At 56.4% G+C, this 27,352-nt stretch overlaps 1 protein-coding gene and 1 long non-coding RNA gene across 5 annotated transcripts; one reads left to right on the top strand and one right to left on the bottom strand.

The window, feature by feature from the left end:
- Nucleotides 1-398: 398 nt before the first annotated feature.
- HID1 (HID1 domain containing) lies at nucleotides 399-22,686 on the bottom strand. 4 transcript variants are annotated; one of them, XM_019028260.4, is made up of 19 exons: nucleotides 22,333-22,686; nucleotides 14,196-14,345; nucleotides 13,451-13,621; nucleotides 12,675-12,788; nucleotides 11,944-12,050; nucleotides 11,588-11,704; nucleotides 9,731-9,953; nucleotides 9,586-9,642; nucleotides 8,616-8,756; nucleotides 8,378-8,468; nucleotides 8,032-8,183; nucleotides 7,846-7,924; nucleotides 5,484-5,648; nucleotides 3,837-4,064; nucleotides 3,246-3,352; nucleotides 2,660-2,740; nucleotides 1,926-2,017; nucleotides 1,562-1,720; nucleotides 399-1,290 (listed from the first exon to the last, which is right to left on the bottom strand). In XM_019028260.4, exons 1-19 carry the CDS (start codon nucleotides 22,396-22,398, stop codon nucleotides 1,227-1,229), a joined length of 2,364 nt encoding a protein of 787 aa, XP_018883805.4. In that variant the 5' UTR covers nucleotides 22,399-22,686; the 3' UTR covers nucleotides 399-1,226. The 4 variants fall into 4 exon arrangements, with proteins under 4 accessions (XP_018883805.4, XP_004040999.4, XP_055244975.2 ...); XM_004040951.5 differs by having other exon boundaries at nucleotides 12,675-12,791; nucleotides 22,333-22,685; XM_055389000.2 differs by lacking the exon at nucleotides 22,333-22,686 and adding an exon at nucleotides 17,547-17,675 and having other exon boundaries at nucleotides 12,675-12,791.
- Nucleotides 20,393-25,455, top strand: LOC109027050 (uncharacterized). The gene is made up of 3 exons (XR_002006171.2): nucleotides 20,393-20,526; nucleotides 24,299-24,461; nucleotides 24,894-25,455. It is a non-coding gene; the product is annotated as an uncharacterized lncRNA (long non-coding RNA).
- The last annotated feature ends 1,897 nt before the right edge of the window (nucleotides 25,456-27,352 follow it).

Here is a 27,352-nt window from a genome sequence, read left to right as displayed (position 1 = left end):
GGTGTGGCAGGCCATCCGTCTCCCTGAGCCCAGTGCAAACAGTGGGCTCTGCCTGGGACGAGGCCAGAGAGGGCAGCCCTGGCCCTGCAGGTGAGGCTCTGCCCTCCTCCTCACCCACCCCCACCGAAGTGAGTCACTAGCAAGCATAGCCCTCCCAGCGCTGTCTCAGTGGCTGCCTGGGGAGGCCCCATGGCCTCTGCTGTGGGCTCTTTCTCTGGGCAGCAACAGCCCAGGGGCCCAAACCCTAGGTGACAGGGTCTGATCCTGCTTTCCCACCCAAGAAAATAACAAATGCTGGTTCCCAGTCATGCACTGGGGGCCCTCTGGGGTGCAGAGTCCCCAGCTCCCCTGAAGACAAGAGCCACACCTGGCCCCTCGCCTCAACCACAGAGTCAGAATGTGGAGCAGGAGGTTTTATTGTAAAGAGGCCGATTGTACAGAGCAAAGATTGTTCTGACACGGGGGGCTGGAGGGTGGGACCCAGAGGCCAGAGCTGGGTGAAGGATGAGGGGTGGCATCGCCCCATCCAGGCAGTGGGCAGGGCAGGGAGGACTAAACGGCTGCCTCCCAGTTCCCTTCCCTGCCCCTCATTACTGGGTAAGAGGGAGCCAGGCTATTTCCACGGACCCAGGAGAAGACAGCAGGAGACCCTCACCACCCCACACCATGCCCCAAGGATACGAGAGGTGCCCCAGTCTGGCTTTTGCAGTCGGCCAGCTCCCAGCCTCCTCGAGGAGCAGCCTGGCCACACCTTTTTCCCCTGGAGCCTGGAACAGCTGGCTTTGGGTTAGGAGGCTGGAAGCACCCCCTTACCCTGCCCAGGCACCTCAAGGGACAGCCCGTGTTTCCCTGGTCAAACCCCTTAGGGCACAGTGACCCAGTGGCTTCTGCCTCTGGGGCTGGGTAGCACAGGAGTGGGTGGGCACTGAGGGGCCAGCACTGAGCCAGGTCTTAAAGGGGGAGTCCGAGTGTTGGGGGCAGTGGTCTCTGGTGGGGGCACAGCCCCGGAGATGGGGCTCCTGTGAGTCCAGCCGAGGGGTTGAGGGGGATCTGAGCCGGTCCACATTGTCCTGGCCACAGGGGTCTCTAGGGCTTGACACTCAGGGCCACTCTGCCTGTTCCAGGCCCTGATCGTGGTAATTTAAAGCTCAGAATGGTGGATGGGGGAAGCCTCAGGGACCAGGGCCCTGCCTTCCCCTAGACTGAGCCCCTCGCCGGCTTCATCCTCACACCCGCTGTATCTCAAACAGCTTCACGTCGGTGTCGTACCAGACAGGGGGGTCCATATTCCTGTGGAGGAAATGGGGGGTTACCCAGGTGCTGGGGCACCTTGCAGACAAGGCACCAGGAGGAACTGGGCAGCAGGAATGGCCAAGCCAACCCTTTCCATCCCGATGTCCCACCCTGGGCAGCCGGTGCCACCGTCAACCAGGCAAGGCCACCTTAGTTGACTGTCTTGACATGAAGTCCACCATGGGTTGTGGGGCCCAGAGCTGAGGTCCCTGTTGAGCCCTGCTGGGCAGGCTCTCAGGCGGACACCACCCCACCCCCCGGGGCCCACCTCAGATAGATGACGCCCCACATGTAGGTGCGGAACCACATGGCAGTGCCCGAGTTGGCCTGGTACTTGCGGATGAGGATGGGGTGGGGCACGGGCAGCAGCCCCACCAGGGTGCCATGCTGCAGGAACCGCAGGATCTCAGACTCATCCGTCAGGCCCCTGTGGGGAGACGGGTATCTCCAGCACACTCACGTGGTCCAGGGGAGCACCGGGCTCACCCTGGCCACCCAAGACCCATGTTTCCCATCACACGCCTACCTAAGCCTAAGCTAGCCCCGCCCAGAGCCCACCTGCCCACACCCCGGCCCCGCCCACAACCCCCGGCCCCGCCCACAACCCCCGGCCCTGCCGGCGCCCGACTCACTTGTCGATGCAGATCTTCTCCACCTGCGGAACCAGCACCTGCAGCAGCCTCATGATGGTCTGCAGCGGCAGCTTCGACTTCCAGGAGAGGACCTGGCGAGGGACGGGGTTCCTGGGGCTGAGAAAGCAGCCCCCGGAGGCTGCGGGGCAAGCCTGACCCTGACCCAGAACCACAGGCTCCCCAAGGCAGAAAGTACCCCTGCTCCTTGCAGCATGAGCCTGGCACCAAGCAGGACCCGGGAACAGTTAATCCTTATTGATGGCAAGCGCCATGGCCCCGCGTTAAGCCAGAGCTGTGCCACGTGCCTCTCGGGAGACTGTGGCCTTTAGCCCTCACAACAGCGTGGTCAGGCAGGGACAGTAATTATCCCTGTCCCAGCGCAACTGGCGTGATCTCAGGAGACACAGGGTGTGGGGATGAGATTCAGGGGAGGAAGTCGGAAAGAGTGATTTATTAAGGAAGAGAGCACTGTGGGCACCTGGAGCGTAATCCTGCTGGGGACTCTGGCAACAGTGTAGACAGAGGAAGCAACCGAGCCAGAGAGGCTGAACACGTGGGATGTCACCAGCCGGAAGGACCGACCCAGAGTCAGGCTTCTATGCTAGGGTCCTCTGATTCGGACACATTGCCATCTTCACTGAGCTTCCCTGGGCCAAGGAGCCCCAACCCAGCTCCCGCCTCAGTACCATCTGCCCAAACCCCAGCCCCCGCTCGCCTGGCACAGGGTCCCTCACCCACTCTGGCGTTGGGCTCCACTGCCCACTGGCTGATGAGGTGGACGGTCGCCGCTGCTCCCTCCACACCTGGCTGGGCTCCTGGCCCCCAGAAAGGAACAGGGGTGAGGGATGGTGGTGGTGGGTGAGGGGTGGAGTGGGGGGCAATGAGCCCTCTCCACTGGCAGCTGGAAATCCCACAAAGGGGAAGGCCCAGCCCAGCAGCCTTTGCCCCAGGCCCTAGGCCCAGCCCAACCTAGTGACAGGTTTAAGGCCAGCAGCTGACAGGGCAGGCCGGGTAAAGGCCAGCTCAGATAAGGCGGAGGGATGAGAAGTCTGAAGGCCAAGGGCTTCGCCGGGACCAGTAAACAAGGGAGGGGTCTGTGAAAGGCCCCCCGGGACCAGTAAACAAGGGAGGGGTCTGTGAAAGCCCCCCCCCCCCCCCCGCCAAGGGAGTCAGCAGCGCTGACCCTAATGCCCTGGGCACTGGGTAACTGCCCCTCTGCTGCAGGTGACCCCAGAGTGCCCCGGCCCAGCCCCCACTGCAGAGACCAGGGAGGAAGGGAAGGGCCAGCCACGCCCGGCTCCAGGAGTCCCCGTCACCCACCCCCTTGGCTGGGCTGCCATCCTCCAAGCTCTGCTGGGGCTCAGGTTCCAGGGACCGCAAGGTGCCATCCTCTGACACCTGGGACTTCTCGGTCAGCTTGTCAATGCCTGGGCAGGGCACAGGTGGGAGTGAGGACCCCCTGCCACAGTGACGCTTCTAGCCCTTCCTCCACCCACTTTATTTTTTATTTGTTTTACTCCTGCTTCCCTCTGGAACCTCCACCGGCTCTAGAGGCAGTGTCTGATCACTGTAACACCCTCTCCTGTGCCCATCCCTCCAGAGTCTACACTCGCCCTGAGGCTCTGTCCCCAACACCAAGCTACACATGCTAAGCCCATCCAGTACCTTCCCCCATCCCTGTGCCCATCCCTCCAGAGTCTACACTCGCCCTGAGGCTCTGTCCCCAACACCAAGCTACATATGCTAAGCCCATCCAGTACCCTCCCCCCATCCCCGTTGCCCAGCCCCATCCCCTCGGCTTCCATACATAAGCCATGCTCTTTGCCAGAGATGGGGGTGACACCCCGAGACCATGTCCCTCCCCCAGCCACACCAGTATCCACATTCCTGTCCCATCCACTAGCACCAGACCTGGAGTAGCCACCAGACTGGTCTTGAGGGTGCCTGGCTCTGCAGGGGCAGCGGGGCGGGAGCCCTCCATGGAGGTGCCCTCCTGGGAGCCGGTGCGAGACAAGGGCTCGGGTGTCCGCCGGCGCCGCTGTAGGGCCTTGTGAATGGTGGGCGGGTCCGTGGGCAGGTTGGCCAGCTGGTGGAAGATGCTGCGCTTGCGGATGATGGCGTAGACCAGGTTGGAGTTGCCTGTGGGCAGGGAGCATGCCTCGCCTCAGGGAGGCCCCTTCCAGCTCCCCCCGTCCAATCTGGGTGGGCTTCCTGGAAGGGGGAGTTTGGAGGACAGGAGGGTGTCTGCCCAAGGGGTTGGAGATGGTACAGGGAGCCCAAGAGAGGGTGCTGGGGCAGGGCTGGCACTGGCTGTGTGTGCCCACTATGGCTATCCCAGAATGTCAGGCCTGAGCACCTCACAACACCCCCGCCCCAGTGCCTTTGAGTTCCCGCCACAACCCAGCACTAAACAGCTAACACCTGGCAAAAAGGGCAGGCCCCAGCATGGCAGCATCCACGTCAGGCCAGCTGTTAAATATTCTGACTCTCTTCCCCCCTCCCCTTGAGCAAGGTGACCAGGAGAAGTCACAGAGGATCCGTCCATCCCCCAACGCTGACTTCTCCTGGCTCTCAGGCCCCAGTCCCCATCTCTGGTCCTGCCTTATGCCATACTCTTCACTTTCAGTTCCACATTCCCACCCCAGGGCCTTTGCATGTGCTGTCTCTTGCCCCACCTTACCCCTATTTCTCCCTCAGAGATCACTGCAAATTTGTCTGACTTTGGAAATAGCAATAATAGAAACTGATCATTTTTAAGTTGCCAGGCACTGTGCTAAGTGCCTTCTGGGGGTTATTTTGCCCCATCTTCCCAACACCTTGTGGACCCTTAGAACCATCGTCATGAGCACCTTACAGATGAGGGAACTGAGGCTCAGAGAGGTCAAGTGACATGCCCTGGTCACAGGGCTAACGAGTGGCAAGGCTTGAAGTGACAGCAGGCAGCCGGATGTCTGTGACACTGGGCAGACGGGCTGCTAAGATACCCATCAGGGTCTTACTACTCTGTACTTCCCCTTTTATCACATTTCAGGACAGATGTGGCGGCACATGCCTGTTATCCCAGCACTTTGGGAGGCCGAGGCAGGCAGATTGCTTGTCTCTATTAAAAATACAAAAAATTAGCTAGGTATGGTGGGGGGCGCTTGTAATCCCAGCTACTTGGGAGGCTGAGGCAGGAGAATTGCATGAACCTGGGAGACGGAGGTTGCAGCGAGCCAAGATCGCGCCACTGCACTCCAGCCTGGGCGACAGAGTGAGACGCCATCGGAAAAAAAAAAAAAATTCAGATGTCCATCATCTGTTTGAAGCCTCCTTCCCTGCCTCCATCCCCAGCTATGAGCTCCACAGGGCAAGAAGCAAAGCTTTGTTCCCCACTGCATCCCCTGCACCCAGGTACGCTGTAGATGCTCAATAAATGTACACTGAATGAATGAACTGGGGGCAGAAGGCAAGCAGGCCAGCACCTCCCAGAGGCCACCTTCTGGGCTGTGCCCTCCTTACGTAGGAAGTAGGCCCGCTGGCCACCCTGATCACCAGGGCCTCAGGCTGGTGCCTCACCATCAAACTGGTACTGGATGATGTTGTTGAAGACCTCCAGGAGGAAGAAGACCAGGTGGTGGTTCTGAGCAGCAGAGAAGAGGAACCAGGTGGTGGAGAAGGCCTCCAGCAGGTGCAGCAACTTGTTGGCGGTCACCATGGACAGGCTCTTGAGGTAGGGGGACACTGTAAGGGAGGGGTCAGCTCACTCCTGGGCCCCCCACCCAAGCCATCCCTGCACATCCTAGGCCGGGGTGGAACAACAGGCTCCTGCTCTCAATCCCTCCCCGCCCCCTGCAGAGCCAGGACGACCAAGGCCCTAAGAGGCTGAGTCCACACTGGCCATACTGTGTGCCGAGTCCCGGGAGGCAGTTAGGCCCCACCCTCACCCCTGGACCATGAAGACAGCTGTCCTGCTTATAAAGCCATACACATCCCACCCATGCCAGTCCCCCCCATACCACGAGGGAGGCAGGACACAGACAAGATCATCCCCATTTTACAGGCATGGAAACTGAGGCTCAGAGAAGGTTGTAAACTTGGCCCAAGTTCCCCAGTAATGAAATGATCGGGCAGGGATACAAACTCAAGACTTTAAATCTTTCTAGAACGTCAAGCTGCCATGTCACTAGAGATGTATTTCGGGACCCAACCCTGGGGGCACACCCAGACTGAAGTTCCATGCTGATCTGAACACTTCCTTGTCTTGTGTCATTTTCCCTCACTAGGCTGAGGGCTCCACAGGGCAGGGACCAGGGCTGTCTTGGTCACAAGTGTGTTCTCGGAACCAGCTCAGTTAAGATTTGTGAGATGGAACCAGAGAGTGAACCAGGAGGGGAAGGGACAGTCCTGACCCCAAAGCTCACAGCCCAGCTAGAGGCCTCTACCACCCCACACTACCCACCCTGCAGTCTAAACCAGACCACAGACAGACCAGCCACCCCTAGCCATGACCATCCTCTCCAAAAGATGTTCACACTGAAGGCATTTTGCCCCAGCCCATGGCCACCTGCCTTGCTAGGTCCTGAACCCCAGGGAGCCTGGCTCCTTCTGCTTCCTCTCCCCAGCAGCTGTGCATAGTCCTTGCTGGGGCGGGGGAGTAGGGGCTGGACAGGGAGGACAAAGGCAGAAAGGGTGGGGCCTCCACATCCCCATACTATGTGACTCCAAATGTCCAAACCTGCACTGCCCAACACAGTGGACATCAGCCACGTGTGGCCATTTCGTGCTTGAAACACAGCTAGTCCTAACACGTGTGCTGCACGTATGAAACACACAAGAGGCCAGACACAGTGGCTCACGCCTATATAATCCCAGCACTTTGGGAGGCTGAGGCAGGAGGATCGTTTGAGCTCAGGAGTTCAGGACAAGCCTGGGAAACATAGTGAGATCCCGTCACTATAATTAGAAATAAAATGAAATATGGCCGGGTGTGGTGGTTCACACCTGTAACCCCAGCGCTTTGGGAGGCCAAGGCAGGCAGATTGCTTGAGGCCAGGACTTCAAGACCAGCCTGGCCAACATGGCAAAACTCTGTCTCTACTAAAAATACAAAAAAAAAAAAAAAATTAGCCAGTTGTGGTGGCACATGCTGTGATCCCAGCTACTTGGGAGGCTGAGGCATGAGAATCACTTGAACCTGGGAGGTTGCAGTGAATGGAGATTGTGCCACTGCACTCCAGCCTGAGCAACAGAGAGTGAGACTCTGTCTTAAAAATAAAAAATAAAATAAAATAAAATAAAATAAATAAATAAAAAATAAAGTAAAAATGTTATCGGACTACCAGTGGCTCCCATAAACTGGGCTAACCTCCTTCAGATGTCAAAAAAATTGTTAAATTTTTTTTTTTAAAAAAAAAAGGCCAGATGCAGTGGCTCATGCCTGTAATCCCAGCACTTTGGGAGGCTGAGGTGGGCATATCCTCTGAGGTCAGGAGTTCAAGACCAGCCTGGACAACATGGCAAAACCCCGTCTCTACTAAAGATACAAAAATTAGCCAGGTGTGGTGGCACACGCCTGTAATCCCACCTACTCAGGAGGCTGAGGCATGAGAATTGCTTGAACCCAAGGGGCAGAGGTTGCAGTGGGCTGAGATGGTGCCACTGCACTCCAGCCTGGGCGACAAGACTGAGTGTGAGAAGGGAATATTAGATATCTCATTAGTAATTTTCATATCGGCTACATGTTGAGATGATGATAGATAAAACATATTATTAAATTGTTGTCACCCTTTTTTTTTAATGTGGCTACTATGAAGGGTACACAAGCTTGCGTTCTTTCTGTGGGCTGGAGGGGCTTGAAACCTGGAGCAAGTGGCAGGTTGGCCTGTGGCCTGACACCACCTGGTGGTGAGCGTGGGGAGTGCAAGCTCCGGGCCCCTACCGTTGACCACGATGGTGAGCAGGCAGTCGAAGAGGGGCTGCAGCCGCTGGTGCCCGCTGGTGATGATCTTGTGGAACACCTGTGCCAGGAGGGACAGGGGCACCGTGGGGTCCCCGCTGCCTCCAGACTCCGCCAAGAGAACACCGCCCCTGCACCTCCTGGGCCCGGCCACACGAGCCCCCTCACCACAATGAGCAGGTCGGCGTGGGTCCCTGTGAAGACTGGGATGTCCATGGGCACGCGGATTGAGTAGGGCTTGTTCAGCCGCACCCCGAAGTTCCGCTCCCCACTCAGAAGCAGCAAGATGAAGACGCCAATGTGCATCAGGCCCACCCGAGCTGCGGCAGGTGGCGTGGGAGGGGTCACTCAGGTGGGAGGGGGAAGGAGGGGCCCAGGCAGTGACCATTTTGGAGGCCTCCCTCCTAGGAGGTCAGAGTGCCAGGCCTGAGCTCCTGGGAGTCAGGGCAGATAGCCAGCCCTCCACCTCGCCGCCAGGAAAGCCCCCAGCATCCCACCCCCACCCTGGTCTTACACTGATCCGCCCGGGCATCGTTGAGGAAGAAGAGGATGGGGACAAGGATGTCTAGGACGTCGCTGCTCTTCAGCACGAAGAAGAGGAATTTCTAGGGGTGCGGGGAGGGGCCAAGTGGGCTGAGTTCGAGGGAGGGGCAGCTCTGCCCCACCCCCCTCAGTCTGACACTGTCCCTGCCCCCGGGCTATTGGGGCAGCTGCTCTCCATCTCCCTGCAGGGCCCCTCGAGGCTGGCCCACCTTGTTGAAGTCGCACAGCTTCCAGAAGAGAACTAGCAGCTCCTGGTGGAACTGGATCTTCTTGGTGGAGTTAGGCAGGTAGGTCTGGAGCAGGGGGTTGGACAGTAGCCGGGCTATACCCTTGAGGATGAACTGGAAGTCCTGGGGGCGAGGGCAGAGCAGGGGGCCTGTCCAGCCCAATCCCTGCAGCTCCAGTTTCCCAGCCCAGGCCCCCAACAAATGCCCCCCTCCATCCCCCAGAGCCAGATCCCACCTCCAGAGCCAGAGGGCCCAGATGCTATCACCCATAGCTGTCCTGGGGCGATGCCTCAGGAAGCGGAGTCCCTCATAGCTGTGGACAGCCCTGGCCCCTCCACTAGACTGCAGACTCTCTGTCCTTGGGCTGTGCGCCCCTTGAGCAAGGCTGCTGCTCTCAGTGAACTCCCACACATGCACACCCTCAACCTTGTCCCTGCCCACCTTGGACTTATGGTTGGCAGGTTCCATCCTTCTACCCCTCCCCAAAATACTCCCCCATCACTCCATCACAACTCGAGGAGCATTCCACTGTTCTGTCATTTACTGAGGCCTGCCACTAGCTGGGGTGAGAAGGCAGCTAGGGTCCTGTGTTTTAGCTGCAGAAGTTAGAACTCTGGGAGTTCAAGCACCTTCCCACCAAGATCACAAGACACATGAACTGGGACTGCTTGGTCTGAAGCCCTTGTCCACTGTCATTCCGCTTTTGTCCCCACCACCTCTGAAATGACATCAGTCACCTCCTCCTAGAAGCCTTCCCAGTTACCTCTACCCAGGTGAGGCCATCAGCCCTTCCTGCATCTTGAAACCCTCACAGTCCTGCCACTATTTCACCTAGGGTGGCCCCAGCCCACAGAGAGCATGGTTCCTTCATGGAGGGGTCAGGATCCCCCATATCCCTGTCTCACTTGCATCCCCCCGCACCCTGCAAAGCCACTGTGGGGACTGGACTTGCCTCCTCACGATGGATGCGGGACAGGTAATTCACAAACAGGTTCTCAGGGCCTGGAGGCTGCCAAGAGGAGAAGCCCCTGGTGAGCAGGCATCCTCCCCACAACCCATGGCCCCGGCAGCTGTCCCTTCCATGCTCCCATCCTTACATCGGCATCATCCATGGCGGTGCCAGTGGTGGTGCCGTCCACAGTGGGGCTGGCACTGCTGGCGCTGTCGTGGTCCAAAGTGACAATGAGCACCTGGGCAGCCTCCTCCACCAGGGGTTCCCGGTAGTCAGAGAAGAGCAGGTGGTTGTAGGGGATCCCGTAGCCCACAGGGTCATAGGCACAGACGGTGTTGAGGAGGGAGGTGAAGAGGGGCAGGGCATGTCTGCAGCAGGAGAGGGACAAGGCTGCAGAGGCTGCACTGGGGCCCAGCCCCCTGGCCACACCTCTCTGGCCACGTGGGAAGGTCAGCCTCATTCAACAAGCATTTTAGCACCACGCCAGGGAGTGGCTTGGAAAGAGTGGGTGTGGGAAGCCCAGAGCCATGATTAGGACATATTCATACCCCTTAGGGTCTTAAGGGGCAGATACCCTCCCTTGGGTCCTCAGAGATGGGAATGGAGGCCCGTGGAGAAGGTGGGCTTCCCCTCAGGGAGCAGAGCCCACGCTCAGCCAACCAGCTCCCAAGCCACAGAATGACTCCACTCAGACTCAAGATGTCAGGGTTCAAGCTGCTCAGCTTACAGATGAGGAAGCTGAGACCCAGAGAGGTTAAGTGAGGGACAAAGGGTGGCAGTTTGCCTGATAAGGCTGGTGAGAAAGAAAACTCTGGCCAGCCTCGGACTGTGGCTTGTGGAGGGGGTCGCCTGGCTCCCTTCTCTTCTGGAGTAGGGTGGAAGGTTGAACAGAAGGCTAGGAAACCTGAAGAATAAGGCGTGTCATGTAGGGACCAGAGTCTGGAAGGCGGAGGTCGACCACCACCTGCCGGGCACAGACCCTATGCAGCCAACACAGCTCCCAGTGGGAGCTACCTGCTCAAATACTCAACCCTGCCACGTGGCACGTGTGACACCCTCCCCCCACCCCGTGCTCACGTGTCCCCCACAGTCCATGAGTGCCCCATGTGGGCTGGGCCTCCCTGCCCTTCGGGGTATTTGTCACACACTCCCTGACCCGGTCTCTAAGCTGCAGAGTCCCACACAGCAGCCTCAAGCCACAGGGAGCTGTCGAGCCCTTGGAATGTGGCTGATCGGAACCAAGACCTGCTATAAGTGCAAAATACACACTGGATTTTGAAAACTTAGTATGAAAAGGGGGATGTCAAACAGCTCAGTAATGTTGTATACTGATTCCATGTTAAATGCTAAAGTTTGGGGTATATTGGGTTATATGAAATATATTATTAATTAATTGTATTTATTTATTTTTTTTTTGAAACGGAGTCTCACTCTGTCACCCAGGCTGGAGCGCAGTGGCGCGATCTCGGCTCACTGCAACCTCCGCCTCCCGGGTTCAAGCGATTCTCGTGCCTCAGCCTCCCGAGTAGCTGGGATTACAGGCACCCGCCACCAAGCCTGGCTAATTTTTGTATTTTTAGTAGAGATAGGGTTTCACCATGTTGGCCAGGCTGGTCTCAAACTCCTGACCTCAGGTAATCTGCCCACGTTGGCCTCCCAAAGTGCTGGGATTACAGGTGTAAGCCACCGCGCCTGGCCCAATTTTACTTTTTAACTTTTTTAATTTTAAAATTGCACTCGTGGTTTGCATCCTATTTCTACTGGACAGGCGGCTCTTGATGGAGGACCCAGGGACGGATTACTGAGGGGCCCCCAGATTCTGTCCTGTGGAGGACTCCAAGGAGAGACGGGGCTAGCGTGAGGTGTGGCTGGTAAGTTAAAGTTCATCAGCACCAGGGGGCAGCACCTCCCCTCAAACGAGACCCAGAGCTGGCGAATGGACTCAGCTCTGGATTGCCTGGAATAAGAGGGAAGAGAGCCCAGAAAGGCCAAGGGCCCTCACCTGTTCTCCGTGGAACAAAAGAACTGAACCCATGGGTTGATGCTGCCACTTTCCGGAGCTGGGGGCAGGTACATGGCCTCGGAGAAGCATGTCAGCAGCAGTTTCAGCAGCTCCATCCTTGTAGGAGGAAGGGGGAGGGCACCTTAGGATCCCAGTCCCCTCTTGGAGGTGCTGCCCACCCAACCCAGCGCCCCAGCCCAGGTCCGTGGAAGGAAGTCACTCCCGTTGACCCCTGTAAGGTCAAGGTCGGGTCACAGGTGAGGACGGTCTTCTGGAAAGACCCCATGGGCTCTTTCTGAGCTGTGTGGGGGCCCGGCCCGGGGTCCAGCTGCACTGTGGGCCTGGGCGAAGCTCACCGGTTCATATCGTGGATGTAGTTAGGCTGGGGGGAGTGAGCGAAGCCCACACCAGCCTCCCAGATGTATTCACAGCTGTCCAGGGAGTGGACGTCCTCCGCCGAGTCCTGGGGACAGGCCAGGAAGAAGCCGGGTTAGGGGGTCGAGAGGTGAACAGCAGCCTGGGTCAGAACCTGGCCACCTCGAGCCTCACACAGTCCCGTGGGGCAGAGACTGCCAGTTCTCCTGAAGACAGGTCCTCAAAATGGCCTGGCCCTCATGCACAAGAGCAGGAGTGAATATTCTTAGGCCTCTTGAAAGCTCATTTTTCTTCCATCTCAGACTGGTTCTTTCACTTGCTCAGTCCAGTTTGGGACAGGGAGAGAGGGAGGGAGGGGCAGGGGATTGGGTGCCCCGGGTTTGAGGGTGGGCAGAGAAGACTCAAGGTGAAGTCCATGCCACCACAGGAAGCAAGAGGGCCAGCCCTCCTGTGTCTGAGCCCCGCACCCCTGGGCAGGCAAAGACAATGGGTGTCTGTGCCCAGCCATCCGAATGCAGTGGGCAGGGCCAGCCCCAACTGGCTTCCCTCAGGTACCAGCTGCCACCCAGGCCTACACGTGCCAGGCAGCTCAGCTCTCCTGGAGCCCCCCTGGCCCCCAATGCAATCCGCCCAAGGGAACTTCAACTGGCCTGGCCCCAACCCAGGACCAGAGCCTACTCAGCCTGGGGGTGGGGGGCTGGGGGACACTCACCACAGTGCTCCTCCGGTGGCTCTGAACTGTGAAGTCCGGGCAGAAGAGCAGGTCAGCAATGGCCAGGAGCAGGGACTCGGCCAGGGGCCTGGCATGCTCATCATCCTCTTCTCCCTGCTGGGGACACAGCACCCACAGGCTGCCTCAGTGATAGCTGGCCAGGAAGAGGTGGCCCAGGGCTTGGGGGGTGGTGGAGGACAGGGGCTGAGCCCAGGCGGGCACCCATGGGCAGAGGAATGAAGGGACAGGAAGTGGACTCCTGGTTGCCCCAAACCTCCCAAGGCAGAAGTGGGGCACAGCAGGGAGCCGGGCCGGGAACAGCGAGGGAACCTCCCCTACTGACTGGAGGGGGCCGGGCGGTGACCCCAACATCAAGAGTCTCAGCCCTGCTAGGAATCGCTGTGTTGCATCCCTCAGCACCTCACCTGGACATAAACCCAGGGCAGGTGGTGTGGGGGACAGAGGACAGTGTGGTCCCTCTCCGGCCCTCAGAGGGCCCAGCTCCTCTGCCTCCACCTCTGCCCAGTGACCCCTGGCTCTCAGCTTCTCTCCATACCCTACTTCCTCCGGACTGTGGGCACAGAAACCCCCATGGGAGGGGAACTGAGGGCCCAAGGAGGTGGCATTGAACACCATCCCTCAGCAGCACCCACTGGCCCCACCCCTGTACTTCTCAAATCCCAGAAGAGGCTTGGAGGAGCATGGCCGGCCCTAAAGGGCGCTCTCCCTGTGATGCCAACTCTGCCTCCCACCCAGCCCTGGCCAGGCCCACAGACCCCTCCTCGCCCTGCCCCGGGCACTGTGGACCAGAAGAAGCCCCTCCAGTCGGGGTCCTCAAAGATGTAGGGCAGCACGCGGGTGAGCAGCCGGCTGCAGTTCAGGACGATCTGCTTCTCCTTCTCCGAGTGGCAGCCACTCTCAGCTCCCTGCACCAGCTTCTCAACGGCCTGTGGGGGCAGGCAGGAGCAGAGGGCAGGCTGGAAGGTGGGGAGAGGACCCTGGCACTTGGGGTCAGGGTGGGCACCCAGGCTGCAGAGGAGGGTCAGGGTGGGCACCCAGGCTACAGAGGAGAGACAGTGGGGCCACAGGCAGAGGAGCCACCTGGAGTTGGGGTCGGCCAGCCTGGGGGGACTGGGACACAGGCCAGAGCAGCTTGGAGCATCAGGACAGCCAGGGCCCAGCTAGCCACTGGATGGCTGAGGCCTTGCTAAGTGAGTCTCCCAGCCTTAGTTTCCCTATCTGTAAACTGGCGACCCTGGCAGTACCCACCCCACAGAGGGAGCTAAATGAACTGATCTGTGGAAGGTGCTCAGTCAGATGTGGCCTGGAGGACTCCCCCATAAATGACGGCTGCCGTGGTCCCTCCGCCCAGCAAGGAGAACCACAGAGAGAAGTGGAAGAGCTGAGTGAGGCCACAGGGCTGCCTGCCCCTGTGGGGCGGGAGGCCCTGGATGCGCCTGCCTTCTCCTGCTGTGGGCTGGGAGGGTAGAAGAGTAGCAGGAGGGACTGGGCAGCCCTCACCTTGTAGCACAGGGTGGCCAAGTTGGAGGGTGACTCTTCCCGCACGGCCCGGATCTCTGCTGCCGGCACCAGTGCAAACACATCCTGCACCGAGGTGGCTGTGTCTGCCCAGAACTGGTCCCAAAAGGCATCATCGGTGGCTTCCACGGGCTGTGGGGGGACCAAGGGTCCAGAGTTACACAACTCCTGGCCAGAGGGCCTAGTTTGCCCAACTTGTGGCCAGGAGAGACCCTGAGAGGGAAGCCAGAGTCCCCCTACCTGCTGGGGTCCCAGAGCCTTCCCACATGGGTGGGGGACATCCTTCAGCCACCACAACCCCTGGACAGCACAGTCAGGCTGGAGACACCAGGCATGCATGGTCAGGGGTCAGCTAGGCACAGAGTCAGCCAAAGCCCAACGCCACCCCTGAGGAGGTGTGTGACCCTGGTTAAGTCACCATCCTCCCCTGGCAAAGCAGGCTAACCTCCCCACCTGGGCACAGCCCCAGGCCACACCATTAGGTCAAATGCCCAGGGATCCAGGTCAAGACCGTGCCCTCTCTCCATGGGAAGAAGACAAAGGTGACTTGTACTCCGTTTCCAGTCACCCAGGATGCCCGCCGCAGGCCTCCGGCTCTGCCCTCTCACAGCACACCCAAAACAGCTGCCACATCTGGTGAATTCACCTCTGCGGCTCTCTGACCCCAACACGCCCCTCTCAGCGCCCACCTCCAGCGCTGCAGCTCAGGCTGCCCTTGCCAGGGCTGCCAACTTCAAATCCACCTCTTTCAACCCTGCCTCTATGCTGCTGCCAACCCATGCACCGAGGTGGCATCCTGCATGCACCACGGCACCGCTGCCACAGGCACTGCTTCCTCACCCAGAGCCCTTCAGGGGCTCCCCACTGCCTGCTGGGACAGGTCCAAACCTCAGCCCAGCACTCAGCCAAGATCTCACAGAAACATGCCTTACACACGTGCACACAGACACACATGCGTACACACGTGTATGTCATACACACACACACCTGCATTTACTACTCCAGGACTCCACCCTGCCATCTCTTCTCTTGACCTTCACCCAAGCTGTTCTCTCTTCCCCTCTTCCCCTTTTCCCCACAACAATGCATTCCAAAATCCATTCCTATGGAGGCAACAGGCCTTAAAAACACACATGCCCAGCCAGGCACAGTGGCTCATGCCTGTAATCCCAGCACTTTGGGAGGCTGAGGTGGGTGGATCACCTGATCAGGAGTTCGAGACCAGCCTGGCCAACATGGTGAAACTCTGTCTCTATTAAAAATACAAAAATTAGCCAGGCGCGGTGGCAGGCACCTGTAACTGTAATCCCAGCTACTCGGGAAGCTGAGGCTGGAGAATCACTTGAACCCAGGAGGCAGAGGTTGCAGTGAGCCAAGATCATGCCACTGCACTCCAGCCTGGGCAACAAGAGCAAAACCCCATCTCAAAAAAAAAAAAGTACACAAGATATAAAACTTCCTCTAGGATGCTCACAATTCATGTTAAATTATACATGAATAAAAGACTAGAAGAGGCCGGGTGAGGTGGCTCACGCCTGTAATCCCAACACTTTGGGAGACTGAGGCGGGTGGATCACAAGGTCAGGAGTTCAAGACCAGCCTGGCCAAGATGGTGAAACCCCGTCTCTACTAAAAACACTAAAATTAGCTGGGCGTGGTGATGGGTGCCTGTAATCCCAGCTACTCAGGAGGCTGAGGCAGAGAATTGCTTGAACCCAGGAGGCAGAGGTCACAGTGAGCCGAGATCGCACCACTGCATTCCAGCCTGGGTGACAGAGCAAGACTCTGTCTCAAAAAAAAAAAAAAAAAAAAAAAAAAAAAAGACTAGAAGAAAATGAACCAGAATGTTAGTAGCAACTCTCTCTCTGGGTGGTTTTATATTTTTCTTTATGTTTTTCTGTAAGAGCACATGTTACTGTTTTTTTCCTTTTGAATGTTCATCTGTTAAAGGGACCAGAGTGTCCAAGGCACGTGCACCTCCTCGGGCCCATCCCTTTACGGCTCCTTCTGAGTGTCACTTCCTGCAAGACACCTTCCTGCTTTCTCCAACACAGCTTTTTTCCTTCTCTGAAATCCTACGGCCAATAAAACCTGAGGTCCCTGCTACCACCACAAGCCTGCACTTCATACATGTTACTCTTATCATCAGAAAAAAATATATATCTTATTTAAAAATAATTCTGGGGCCGGGCATGGTGGCTCATGTCTGTAATCCCAGCACTTTGGGAGGCCAAGGTGGGAGAATTGCTTGAGCCCAGGAGTTCAAGACCAGCCTGGGCAACATGGCTTTTGTAGAGACCCTATCTCTACAAAAAATAAAAACAAATTCACCAGGTGGTCCTGCCCAACCTCTAAGGAGGCTAAGGTGGGAGGATCCCGTAAGCCCAGAAGGTCCAGGCTGCAGTGAGCTGTGATGGCACCATTGCACTCAAGCCTGGGCAACAGAGCAAGACTCTGTCTCAAAAAAGTAATAATGGCCAGGTGAGGTGGCTCACACCTATAATCCCAGCAGTTAGGGAGGCCAAGGCAGACGGATCACAAGGTCAGGAGTTCGAGACCACCCTGGCCAATGTGGTGAAACCCCGTCTCTACTAAAAATACAAAAATTAGCTGGGTGTGGTGGTGCATGCCTGTAGTCCCAGCTACTCAGGAGGCTGAGGCAGAAGAATTGCTTGAACTCGGGAGGTGAAGGTTGCAGTGAGCCAAGATCATGCCACTGCACTCCAGCCTGGGTGACAGAGCGAGACTCCATTTCAAAAATAATAATAATAATAATAGGCCAGGCGAGGTGGCTCACGCCTGTAATTCAAGCACTTTGGGAGGTTGAGGTGGGCGGATCACGAGGTCAGGAGTTTGAGACCAGCCTGGCCAATATGGTGAAACCCCTCTTTACTAAAAATACAAAAATTAGCCGGGCATGGTGGCGCATGCCTGTAATCCCAGCTACTGGGGGAGGCTGAGGCAGGAGAATCACTTGAAGCCAGGAGGCGGAGGTTGCAGTGAGCCAAGATCGCACCACTGCACTCCAGCCTGGGCGACAGAGTGAGACTCCGTCTCAAAAAAATAAAAAATATAATAATAATAATGGCTGGGCACAGTGGCTCACACCTGTAATCCCAACACTTTGGGAGGCTGAGGCAGATGGATTGCTTGAGCCCAGGAGTTTGAGACCAGCCTGAACAACATGGCGAAATACCATCTCTACAAAAAAAAATAAAAAAAAATTAGCTGGGCATGGTGGCACACACCTGTCATCTCAGCTACTTGGGAGGCTGAGGTGGGAGGACTGCCTAAGCCCAGGGAGGTTGAAGCTGCAGTGAACCAGGATCGTACCATGGCACTCCAGCCTCGGTGACAGAGTGGTTCACACCTGTAATCCCAGCGCTTTGGGATGCTGAAGCAGGAGGATCACTTGAGCCCAGAAGTTGGAGATCAGCCTGGGTAACATAGTGAGACTATCTCTACAAAAAAAAAAAGAAAAAATTAGCCACGTGTAGTGGCACGCACCTGTAGTCCCAGCCACTCAGGAGGCTCAGGCAGGAAGATCACTTGAGCCCAGGAGTTCAAGGCTGCAGTGAGCTGTGATTGTGCCACTGTACCCCAGCGTGCATGACTGAGACCCTGTCTCTAAATATTTAATAATAATAATTCTGGTCTCTGAAGCTACTTCTTCTAAGAAGCCTCCCAGAGCCCCAGGCTTGCTTGCTCCCACCTGGGAACCTCCGGCCCCCCCCCCCCACCCTGCGTTTTTCCTGCCTGCACAGTCTGGGTGCACATGCCTTGAAGCCCCATCAGTCCCTGACCTTGCCAGTAAAGCATATGGCAGATATTCAGCCAATATTTGTTCCACTGAAGCTGCGCTCAGTCCTGGGGACCCCTTCAGCCTGGCCACAGAGCAGGGCTGAGCACCCATGGAACTCTCCAAACTCAGAGTTGGGGTCGCATGCCTCACCAAGGTCCACGCATACCCCAGCCCACTCCCAGAGCAAACACCCCCACCCCACCCCAGGGAGCTGCAGGGTAACATGTGGCCATGACTCTCAGTCCCAGAACTGGTAGAGCGAGTTCTTCACTGGGGGAGAGGAACAAAGGCTAAAGGAGGGCCCTGGGGCTGGGGTTTGCTGGCCCTTGGGCCCTCAGCCAGGACAGCCCTCTGGCACTCCCTGGAGCGCAGGGACATGGCACCCCAGTCTGGGTGGCCTGGAGCCAGGGTGGGGTAAGGAAGGACATCCCAGGAAACCCACAGAGCCATCTGGGAGTGCCTCTGGGAAGCCGCCATCCCTGACACTTTTCCCACCTCCCAGGTAGCTACTACCCCCTTCAAAGGGCAGAAACTAAGCACAAGCAGGCATGACCTCTGACCTAGTTCATCAGGCAGTGTCACCGGGGGACTAAATCCAAAATGAAGAAAGAGACTTACTAGCCCATTCTGGAAGCAGAGGAGAGATCCCAGCCATGACAGATCCCAGCCTTGAACTTTAGGAACAGGACTTTGCCTCCCTGTTTCCTCAGCTTGGGCCTCCTCTCCTGGTCCCACTGTGGCTTGGACATTCGGATTTGGTGACCACCTGCCCAGGCCAAGCTGATGCTACAGGCATTAGTCAGGGTCACTGAGGCCCCTTAGGCTTCTAATGGGAGAAACGTGGCTCAGCACCTGCCTCAATGACCCCAGTTGGCCTCCACCCAGCCCAAGGAAGCTTCTAATATCTGATCTTTTTTTTTTTTTCTTTTTTGAGACCGAGTCTTGCTCTGTGGCCCAGGCTGGAGTGCAGTGGTGCAATCTCGGCTCACTGCAAGCTGTGCCTCCCGGGTTCACGCCAATCTCCTGCCTCAGCCTCTGGGATTACAGGCGCCTGCCACGACGCCTGGCTAATTTTTTTGTATATTTTAGTAGAGATGGGGTTTCACCATGTTAGCCGGGATGGTCTCGATCTCCTGACCTTGTGATCCACCCGCCTCAGCCTCCCAAAGTGCTGGGATTACAGGCGTGAGCCACCGCACCTGGCCAATATCTGATCTTTGAAGGAAGTGTTTTTGCTGGAGGTAGGCAGGCCCCTGCTGCTAGGGCCACAGAAACTGAGCTACCCTGGTAAAAATCCAGGTATTCTTCTCCCCTTATTCTTTTTCTTTTGTTTGTTTTTGAGTCAGGGTCTTGGTCCGTTGCCCAGACTGGAGTGCAGTGGCACAATCATAGCTCACCGTAACCTTGAACTCCTGGGCTCAAGCAGTCCTCCCATCTCAGCCTCCAAGTTGCTGGTACAACAGGCGCACCCCACCCAGCCCAGCTAATTTTTTTTATTTTTTAGAGATAGGGTCTTGCTGTGTTGCCCAGGCTGGTCTCAAACTCCTGGGCTCAAGCGATCCTCCTGCCTCCACCTCCCAAAGTGCTGGGATTACAGCCATGAGCCACCACGCCTGGCCAAAATCAGATTTTTCTTTTTTCTTTTTTTTTTTTTTTTTTTTGAGGCAGAGTTTCGCTCTTGTTGCCCAAGCTAGAAGCATGATCTCAGCTCACCGCAACCTCTGCATCCTGGGGTCAAGCGATTCTCCTGCCTCAGCCTCCCGAGTAGCTGGGAATACAGGCATGTGCCACCACGCCTGGCTAATTTTTGTATTTTTAATAGAGACGGGGTTTCTCCATGTTGGTCAGGCTGGTCTCGAACTCCTGACCTCAGGTGATCCGCCCACCTCGGCCTCCCAAAGTGCTGGGATTACAGGCATGAGCCACCATGCCCGGCCCAAAATCAGATATTCTTAACCCTGATTCCAGGCCCCTGCTCAGACTAGACCCCCACTCAGACCTGGGGGAGCAGTTGTATCTTTTGACTCTCAGGGTGTGCAGGGGGAAGGTCCCCTAGTCCTCGAGCCTGCTAAGCCTGCTCTAGAGGACTGTGTCACCATGCATTCCCATGCACATACATGTATACACATGTAAATATGCACCCGCCAGGTTCATCTGGCCTGCAGCAGAGAATTCCAAACAGGCGGGATCTGGGAGAGGGTTCCAGGTCTAGGACTGTCTCCCTCCAGAGCCCCACCTACTATGAGGAAGCACCAGGAAACACAGCCAAAGCGGCTGGCTCTCAGGACCAGGGTCAGGCCTGACCCAGGACTGGACCATGGGGCAGGAAGAAAACAGGATGCAGGGCAGGAAGGCGAGGAAGGTGGAGCAGCAGGGATACAGGCCCAGGCCACAGGAAAAGGGGCTAGTTCTGCCTGTCTACTGCCCAAGCCACACCCTGTAAGAGCCTGGAACCACATATCATCCTATTGACAACTGGCCTGAATCTCCTTGGGGACTCCAAGTGGTAAGGTCAGTGATGATCATCTGGGTTCTGATCCTCACACCCAAGCTACCCAAGTCAGGTCACTTACACAGAGTCCAAGGCTTCAGCCGCTGAGGGCCTCTCCCCCCAGGCAGCCCAGGCCCCCGTCCGCCTACAGGACCCAGTGCTCTCCAGAAGGCTGGTCTGATCTCCAGCCTATCCAGGTTATATTCCAAGCCTACTCAGTGTCCTCAGCTGGGAAACAGAACAGCACCATCTCAAGTGGCCCATCATAGGGCTGTAGCCAGGGAAAGACAGAGGGACACAGTATTTTGGGGAAAAGGCCTGAGCAGGTAGGAATCTAGGCCACTCCAGAGCCTTTGGTAGTCTGCTGAGCTGGCCCCACTGGCCTGGCAAAGGACCCCAGCTGCCGAGCCCACAGCGCAATCCTCCAACAAGGTGTTTCTTCCCCAGGCAGGTAAACGTGGGAGCCTCCCTTCCTCCCTGCCTCCCCACTCCTCTCCCTGCAGCCCTACACTGAGGGGCTAGCCCACTTGCCACCGTCCCTGCCACCCACAGAACGAAAACCCCATCCTAAAAAAGCCAAGCTCCAGAACGACCCAGGAGCCGTGGGGAATGGAGAGAAGTGAGGTCTGGTTTCTATCAAGAGCCTTTCAGCTGGGGTTGGACTCTCCAGAGGCCCTGGGCATTTGCCGCACATTTGACCCTTCCAGGGTGGGGAAAGGGGTGAGCAAGCAAGGTCTGGCCCCTGGAGCTGTGACCAGCTGGCTGTGGGAGCTGGCTTCCTCCATCCCACTCTAACCTCCAGCAGCAAGAGAGAGTCCTGGAGAGCAGGAGGTGGGGGGCCAGGAAACAGGAAGATCCCAGATGGCAGCAGGTTCTGTGTCCCCTGAAAATGGGGGACCTGGGGAGTCAGGGCCGAGCATCTCTGTGGCCACGGTGGCCTGATTCAAAAAGCCAGGAGAGAAGGGGTGGGCAGAGAAGCAGTCTTGCTGGGGCCAGGTGGTATAAGGAGGTGGCTATTGGGCCACTTGTGGACTCACAGGAGAGTTATGAGCATGGACTAGGCTGGAGGGTCCTTAGGCCCCTCACCAGCTGACTGAGGGCCATCCTGCGGGTCCCCATCCCTGAGCCAGAGAACAGAGCACACAGGCTAACAGCCTTTCCCTCGCAGGGCCTCGGGGAAGGCCCCTGGAGAGGTCCCCAGCTGGGAGGCTGTGCTCAGTAGGCCTGGGGACAGGGCCCCTCACCAGGCTGCCTCGCTGCCCGCCACTCTTTGCGTGTTCCCAGGAAGACCTGGGCCTTCCCTGCCCACGGGCATCGACCAGGGCCCAGCGAGGCCTCTGCCGCGCACACCAGCTGTTTCTCCGACCCGGGCGGACGCCAGCCAGGCTTTGTTTGCATTGAGTCAACAGGGACTGTGCGTCCGGGACCCGCGGGCAATGAGGGGCAGGGAGGGGAGCGGACGGTGGATGGGTGGGTGGGGGCGGCGGGAGGCTGGAGATGCGAAGCTGGGGACGCCGCGGGGCGGGACAGGGGGCGGACAGCTGTGTCGCCGGCTCGGGGAGTAGGCACACGTCAGCCTAAGGTGGCAGCAGCGGCTTCGGGGCGAGGGGTGTTCCCAGGAGAGGAGGCTGAGGGTGGGGGACTAGGGCCAGGGGATGGAGCTTCCAGGTACAGGCCGCGGGGTCCCGTTCCGGCGCTGGCCTTGGCGTTACGCTCGGGGCCCGCCCGTGCCCCCATCTCCCGGCGAGCCAAGTTCGCGTACCCCCGGCCCTGCCCAGCCCCCAGCCCGGCAGGTGGATGGGGACGCCGGGGCCCCCGTGGCGCACCTGCGTCTTGGTGGTGAGCTGGATCACCGCCTTCCGGAAGTTCAGCTTGGAGTCGGTCGACCCCATGTCTCTGGAGCCCGCTCCGGCCCGGCCCCCGCCCAGACTCCAGCCCGGCTCCGGCTTCAGCTCCGGCTGCAGTTCCGCGGCCCCCGCGGCTCTCGCAGGAGACAAGCGGCGCGCCCCGCCCCCGGCCCTCGTCGGCCCCGCCCCGACAGGCCCCGCCCCCGCGTGGCTCCGCCTCCTGCACCTGCCGCGCCCGCCGCCGAAGACCCGCGGAGTCCGCGGTTCCAACCCAGCGCCGCCGCACGCCGGGCGCCTTCTCAGGTCCCACCCGGAGCCTCGGCGCTCTTCCTTCTGCGTCGGAGCATTGTACCCGCCTCCGCTGCTACCACGCAGTCCCCAGGGCCCAAAACCCTCCTCGCAGCTCGTCCCCCGCCCCGGTCCTCACCCTTCATCCCCGCTCCCGCCTCTGGCCCACGTCTCAGCTGGCCCTCTCCATCCCACTTTCCTCCTTCTCAGTCTGTCTTTCCCATTCATGTTTTCTGAGCATCCACTCTCTTGGTTCTCCCTTTTTCTGACCTGTCAAACCCACGTGTTCAGACAGTCCCGCAGGACCTCGGTTATGAGGGAGGGAGGCGCTGACTCAGTTTCCATACTCCAGGAAAGCAGCTCCTCGCCTTGATGAGCGCGAGAGTCCCTCGCGGTCCCGACCCCTCTCTAGCCACCAGATTCCCAGAGAATCCTTCGAGATTCGTCCATTTCAACAAATGTGCTGAGGGTCTGATATTTGCCAACTCTGTGTCATGGACGGACACAGCGGACATAAGTAGTACAGCCTGCTCTTTATGGCGAGCAGCTAGGGAGAGGGATAAGGAAAGAAGCGGCCAGGGTACAGCCAAATAAGCCTGTAATAGAGGCAGATTAGTCATCAAAACAGGGCCGGGTGCGGTGGCTAACGCCTGTAATCCCAACACTTTGGGAGGCCGAGGCAGGCGGATCACGAGGTCAGGAGTTCGAGACCAGCCTGGCCAACATGGTGAAACCCCGTCTCTACCAAAAATACAAAAATTAGCTGGGCGTAGTGGCGCACGCCTGTAATCCCAGCTACTCTGGAGGCTGAAGTAGCAGAATTGCTTAAACCTGGGAGGCAAAGGTTGCAGTGAGCCGAGATCACGCCACTGCACTCCAGCCTGGGCGACAGAGCAAGACTCCATCTCGGGGGGAAAAAAAATCAAAACAAGACGACAATGACGATATCTCTAATAGCTACCTCTGAGGTATTATTTTATCCCCATTTTACACTTGGGGAAAATGAGGCTTAAAGCAATTACTTGCCCAAAGCCACACAGGTAGTAAGGAGCTCATCCAAATGAGGCTGCGCTTTTTCCACAACATCATTTTGCAAGCTATGTCTAGAAGCTTCTGGAAATCTTGGATGCTTTTTTATTTTTTGAGATGGAGTTTCGCTCTGTCGCCCACCCAGGCTGGAGTGCAGTGGCACAATCTCAACTCACTGCAACCTCCACCTCCTGGGTTCAAGCAATTCTCTTGCCTCAGCCGCCCGAGTAGCTGGGACTACAGGGGCCCGCCACCACCCCCAGCTAATTTTTTTGTATTTTTAGTAGAGATAGAGTTTCACCATGTTGTCCAGGCTGGTCTTGAACTCCTGACCTCAAATGATCCGCCTGCCTCAGCCTCCCAAAGTGCTGGGATTACAGGTGTGAGCCACCATGCCCAGCCCTATTATTTATTTATTTATTCATTCATTCATGCATGCATGCATGCATGCATTTTACAGATGAGGTTTCACTCTGTTGCCCATGCTGGAGTGCAGTGGTGCAATCATAGCTCATTGCAGCCTCGAATGCTGGGGTTCAAGCAATCCTCCTGCCTCAGCCTGCTGAGTAGTTAGGACTACAGGTGCACACCACCATGCCCAGCTAATTTTTTTTCATTTTTTGTATAGACAGGATCTTGCTACATTGCCCAAGCTAATCCCCAACTCCTGGCCTCAAGGGATCCTCCCACCTCAGCCTCCCGAAGTGCTGGGATTACAAATGTAAGCCACCATGCCTGGCCCCTAGATGCTTCAAAAGGATGTGACATTCACTTAAAGAGGAATTCTACAGGTGAAAAATGAGGGGCACGCCATCTAGGAGCAAAAGTGTGGCAGGGTGGAGCGGGTGTGGAGGGAAAGAGGAGTGCGAAGGGTGTCGCCATTTCACTGAACAAACAAACTCCACAGGGCAATGATAGGGTAGCTCTAGCCTTTCTCCAGAGGTGGGTTTTCCCCGCCCTGGGCAAAATCCTTGGCAGGTTTCATGGCTTTTCTAATCATTCCAAGATAATGAATGAATAGTTCCTTTATTTGGCATTAAAAAAAAATCCAGTCTATTCTACAAATCACTCAACCGCATTCCAGGCCAGAGTGACATTAAAAACTCTCAATCATAATCATTAGGGAAATGCAAATTGAAACCACAGTAAGATAACACTACATAGCTAGCACAATGACAAAAACTGGCAACATGCTAACAGTTTATTTCTTTATTTATTTTTAGTTTTTTGAGACAGGGTCTCCCTCTGTCATTCAGACTGTGCAGTGGCATGATCACAGCTCATTGCACCCTCTACCTCCAAGGCTCAAGTAATCCTCCCACCTCAGCCTCCCAAGTAGCTGGCACTACAGGTGCACACCATGACGACCGGCTAATTTTGTATTTTTTATACAGATGGGGTTTTGCCATGTGGCCCAGGCGGTCTCAAACTCCTGAGCTCAAGTGACCCTCCTGCCTGGGCCTCCCAAAGCATTGGGATTACAAGCAGGAGCCACCGTGCTCAGCCTTCAAAAAGAAGAAAAAATAATAAAGGCAAGTGAAGGTATGAAGAAGGAGGAGGAGAAGAAGGAGAAGAAAAGAATTGAGAACTCTTGCTAACCAGCCACTCCAGGTGAAATTTTGACCCCTTTGGTCTTGCCCATCACTCAGAGCCATTTCTGTGGTTTGCAACCAGGAACTCCAAGTGACATGGAAATATTACTGGATTTAATTGAGTCCACCGTCACCTAGCCTCAGGGGGTCTTCTACCACTCAGATGGGCATTCTCCTCCATAGATCATCTTTTTTTTTTTTTTTCTTGAGACGGAGTCTCGCTCTGTCACCCAGCCTGGAGTGCAATGGTGCAACCTCGGCTCACTGCAACCTCCACCACCCAGGTTCAAGCAATTCTCCTGCCTCGGCTTCCCAAGTGGCTGGGACTACAGGCACATGCCACCATGCCCGGCTAATTTTTTTGTATTTTTAGTAGAGACGGAGTTTCACCATGTTCGCCAGGATGGTCTCGATCTCCTGACCTTGTGATCCACCCCCCCCTCAGCCTCCCAAAGCGCTGGGATTATAGGCGTGAGCCACCACGCCCCGCCTTTAGATCATCTTAATGCCAGGAAATCTTACAAGGTCTCTGTGCATTCACCCCACCACGGCATGGAAAAAAAATAACATTGTCCTGAGGAACTTGACCACTAACATATCTAAGTGGAAAAATACCCATTCATCCCTGACCGTTATTTACATTCTCTAAGTTAAGCTTAACATCCTCCCTAGTTCCACCAGTAATTATGTTTTTAAAATGCTGTCAGTTGTTTTCCAGTGACGCATATTGATGTCTGTAGTGACTGGGCATTTGCTTTTAAATCTACTGCAGCAAAGAAAAACAATTCGTTCCACCATTCTGTCTACTTTTGTGTGTGTGTGAAAGCTTTTATAGTAAACATTTTAAGAAATAAGTCTGGATGTATGAAGAAAGAATATTCTCGGCCGGGCGTGGTGGCTCGCGCCTGTAATCCCAGCACTTTGGGAGGCCGAGGCGGGCGGTTCACGAGGGCAGGAGATCAAGACCATCCTGACTAACACGGTGAAACCCCATCTCTACTAAAAAATAAAACATTAAAAAAAATTAGCTGGGCATGGTGGTGGGCGCCTGTAGTCCCAGCTACTCGGGAGGCTGAGGCAGGAGAATGGTGTGAACCCAGGAGGTGGAGCTTGCAGTGAGCCGAGATGGCACCACTGTACTCCAGCCTGGGCGACAGAGTGAGACTCTGTCTCCAAAAAAAAAAAAAAAAAAAAAAAAAAAAAAGATATATACATATATATATACACTTACTAAATAAAACCAAATAAAACAGAGCTTTTAAAAAAATTTTTTTAATTACGTATCCCTGATCAATTTGAGGGTTCCCTGGTAGGTTCTTCACTGTGATGTCTGCATATAGAAACCATGTCCTGTTCTCCTTTATGCCCACCATAAAAGGAAGACTCGCAGGTCTGTGGCTGTCATGGCCCTCCCTGGCACCCTTTTTCTGAGTTCAATCGTCAATCATCCAACAAACATTTACTGAGGCCAGGCGCAGTGGGTCACGCCTGTAATCCCAGCACTTTGGGAGGCTGAGGCAGGTGGATCACCTGAGGTCCCGAGTTTGAGACCAGCCTGGCCAACATGGTGAAACCCTGTCTCTACTAAAAATACAAAAATTTAGCTAGGCATATAAAAAATAATAATATTTGTATTTTATTTATTTATTTAATTTTTTATTTTGAGACAGAGTCTCTCTCTGTCACCCAGGCTGGAGTGCAGTGGCGCGATCTTGGCCCACTGCAACCTCCGCCTCCCAGGTTCAAGTGATTCTCCAGCCTCAACCTCCTGAGTAGCTGGGATTACAGATACGCGCCACCACAACAGGCTAATTTTTGTATTTTTAGTAGAGATGGGGTTTCACCTTGTTGGCCAGGCTGGTCTCCAGCTCCTGACCTCAGGTGATCCACCCACCTTGGCCTCCCAAAGAGATGGGATTATAGGCATGAGCCACCACCCCTGGCCTCTATTATAATTTTTTGTGTGTGTGTGAGACAGAGTCTCTCTCCATCGCCGAGGCTGGAGTGCAGTGGTGCTGTCCTGGCTCACTGCAAGCTCTGCCTCCTGAGTTCATGCCATTCTTCTGCCTCAGCCTCCCGAGTAGCTGGGA

The sequence above is a fragment of the Gorilla gorilla genome, chromosome 4 (genome assembly GCF_029281585.2).
Source record: "Gorilla gorilla gorilla isolate KB3781 chromosome 4, NHGRI_mGorGor1-v2.1_pri, whole genome shotgun sequence".
Lineage (NCBI taxonomy): Eukaryota > Metazoa > Chordata > Mammalia > Primates > Hominidae > Gorilla > Gorilla gorilla.
The sequence above is the reverse complement of the archived record's forward strand: the minus strand, read 5'-3'. Positions and strand labels throughout refer to the sequence as shown.

Bases quoted from the DNA above. Each gene is read 5' to 3' on its own strand.
- HID1 (XM_004040951.5), bottom strand. From the start codon at position 22,398: ATGGGGTCGACCGACTCCAAGCTGAACTTCCGGAAGGCGGTGATCCAG. The intron at 9,954-11,587 runs GTGAGGGCCCTT...CTCCTGCTGCAG, and splicing joins TTTTGTTCCACGGAGAACAG to ACATGCCCTGCCCCTCTTCA. The intron at 8,469-8,615 runs GTGGGCCAGCCT...CCGCACCCCTAG, and splicing joins AGCTGTGCGACTTCAACAAG to AAATTCCTCTTCTTCGTGCT.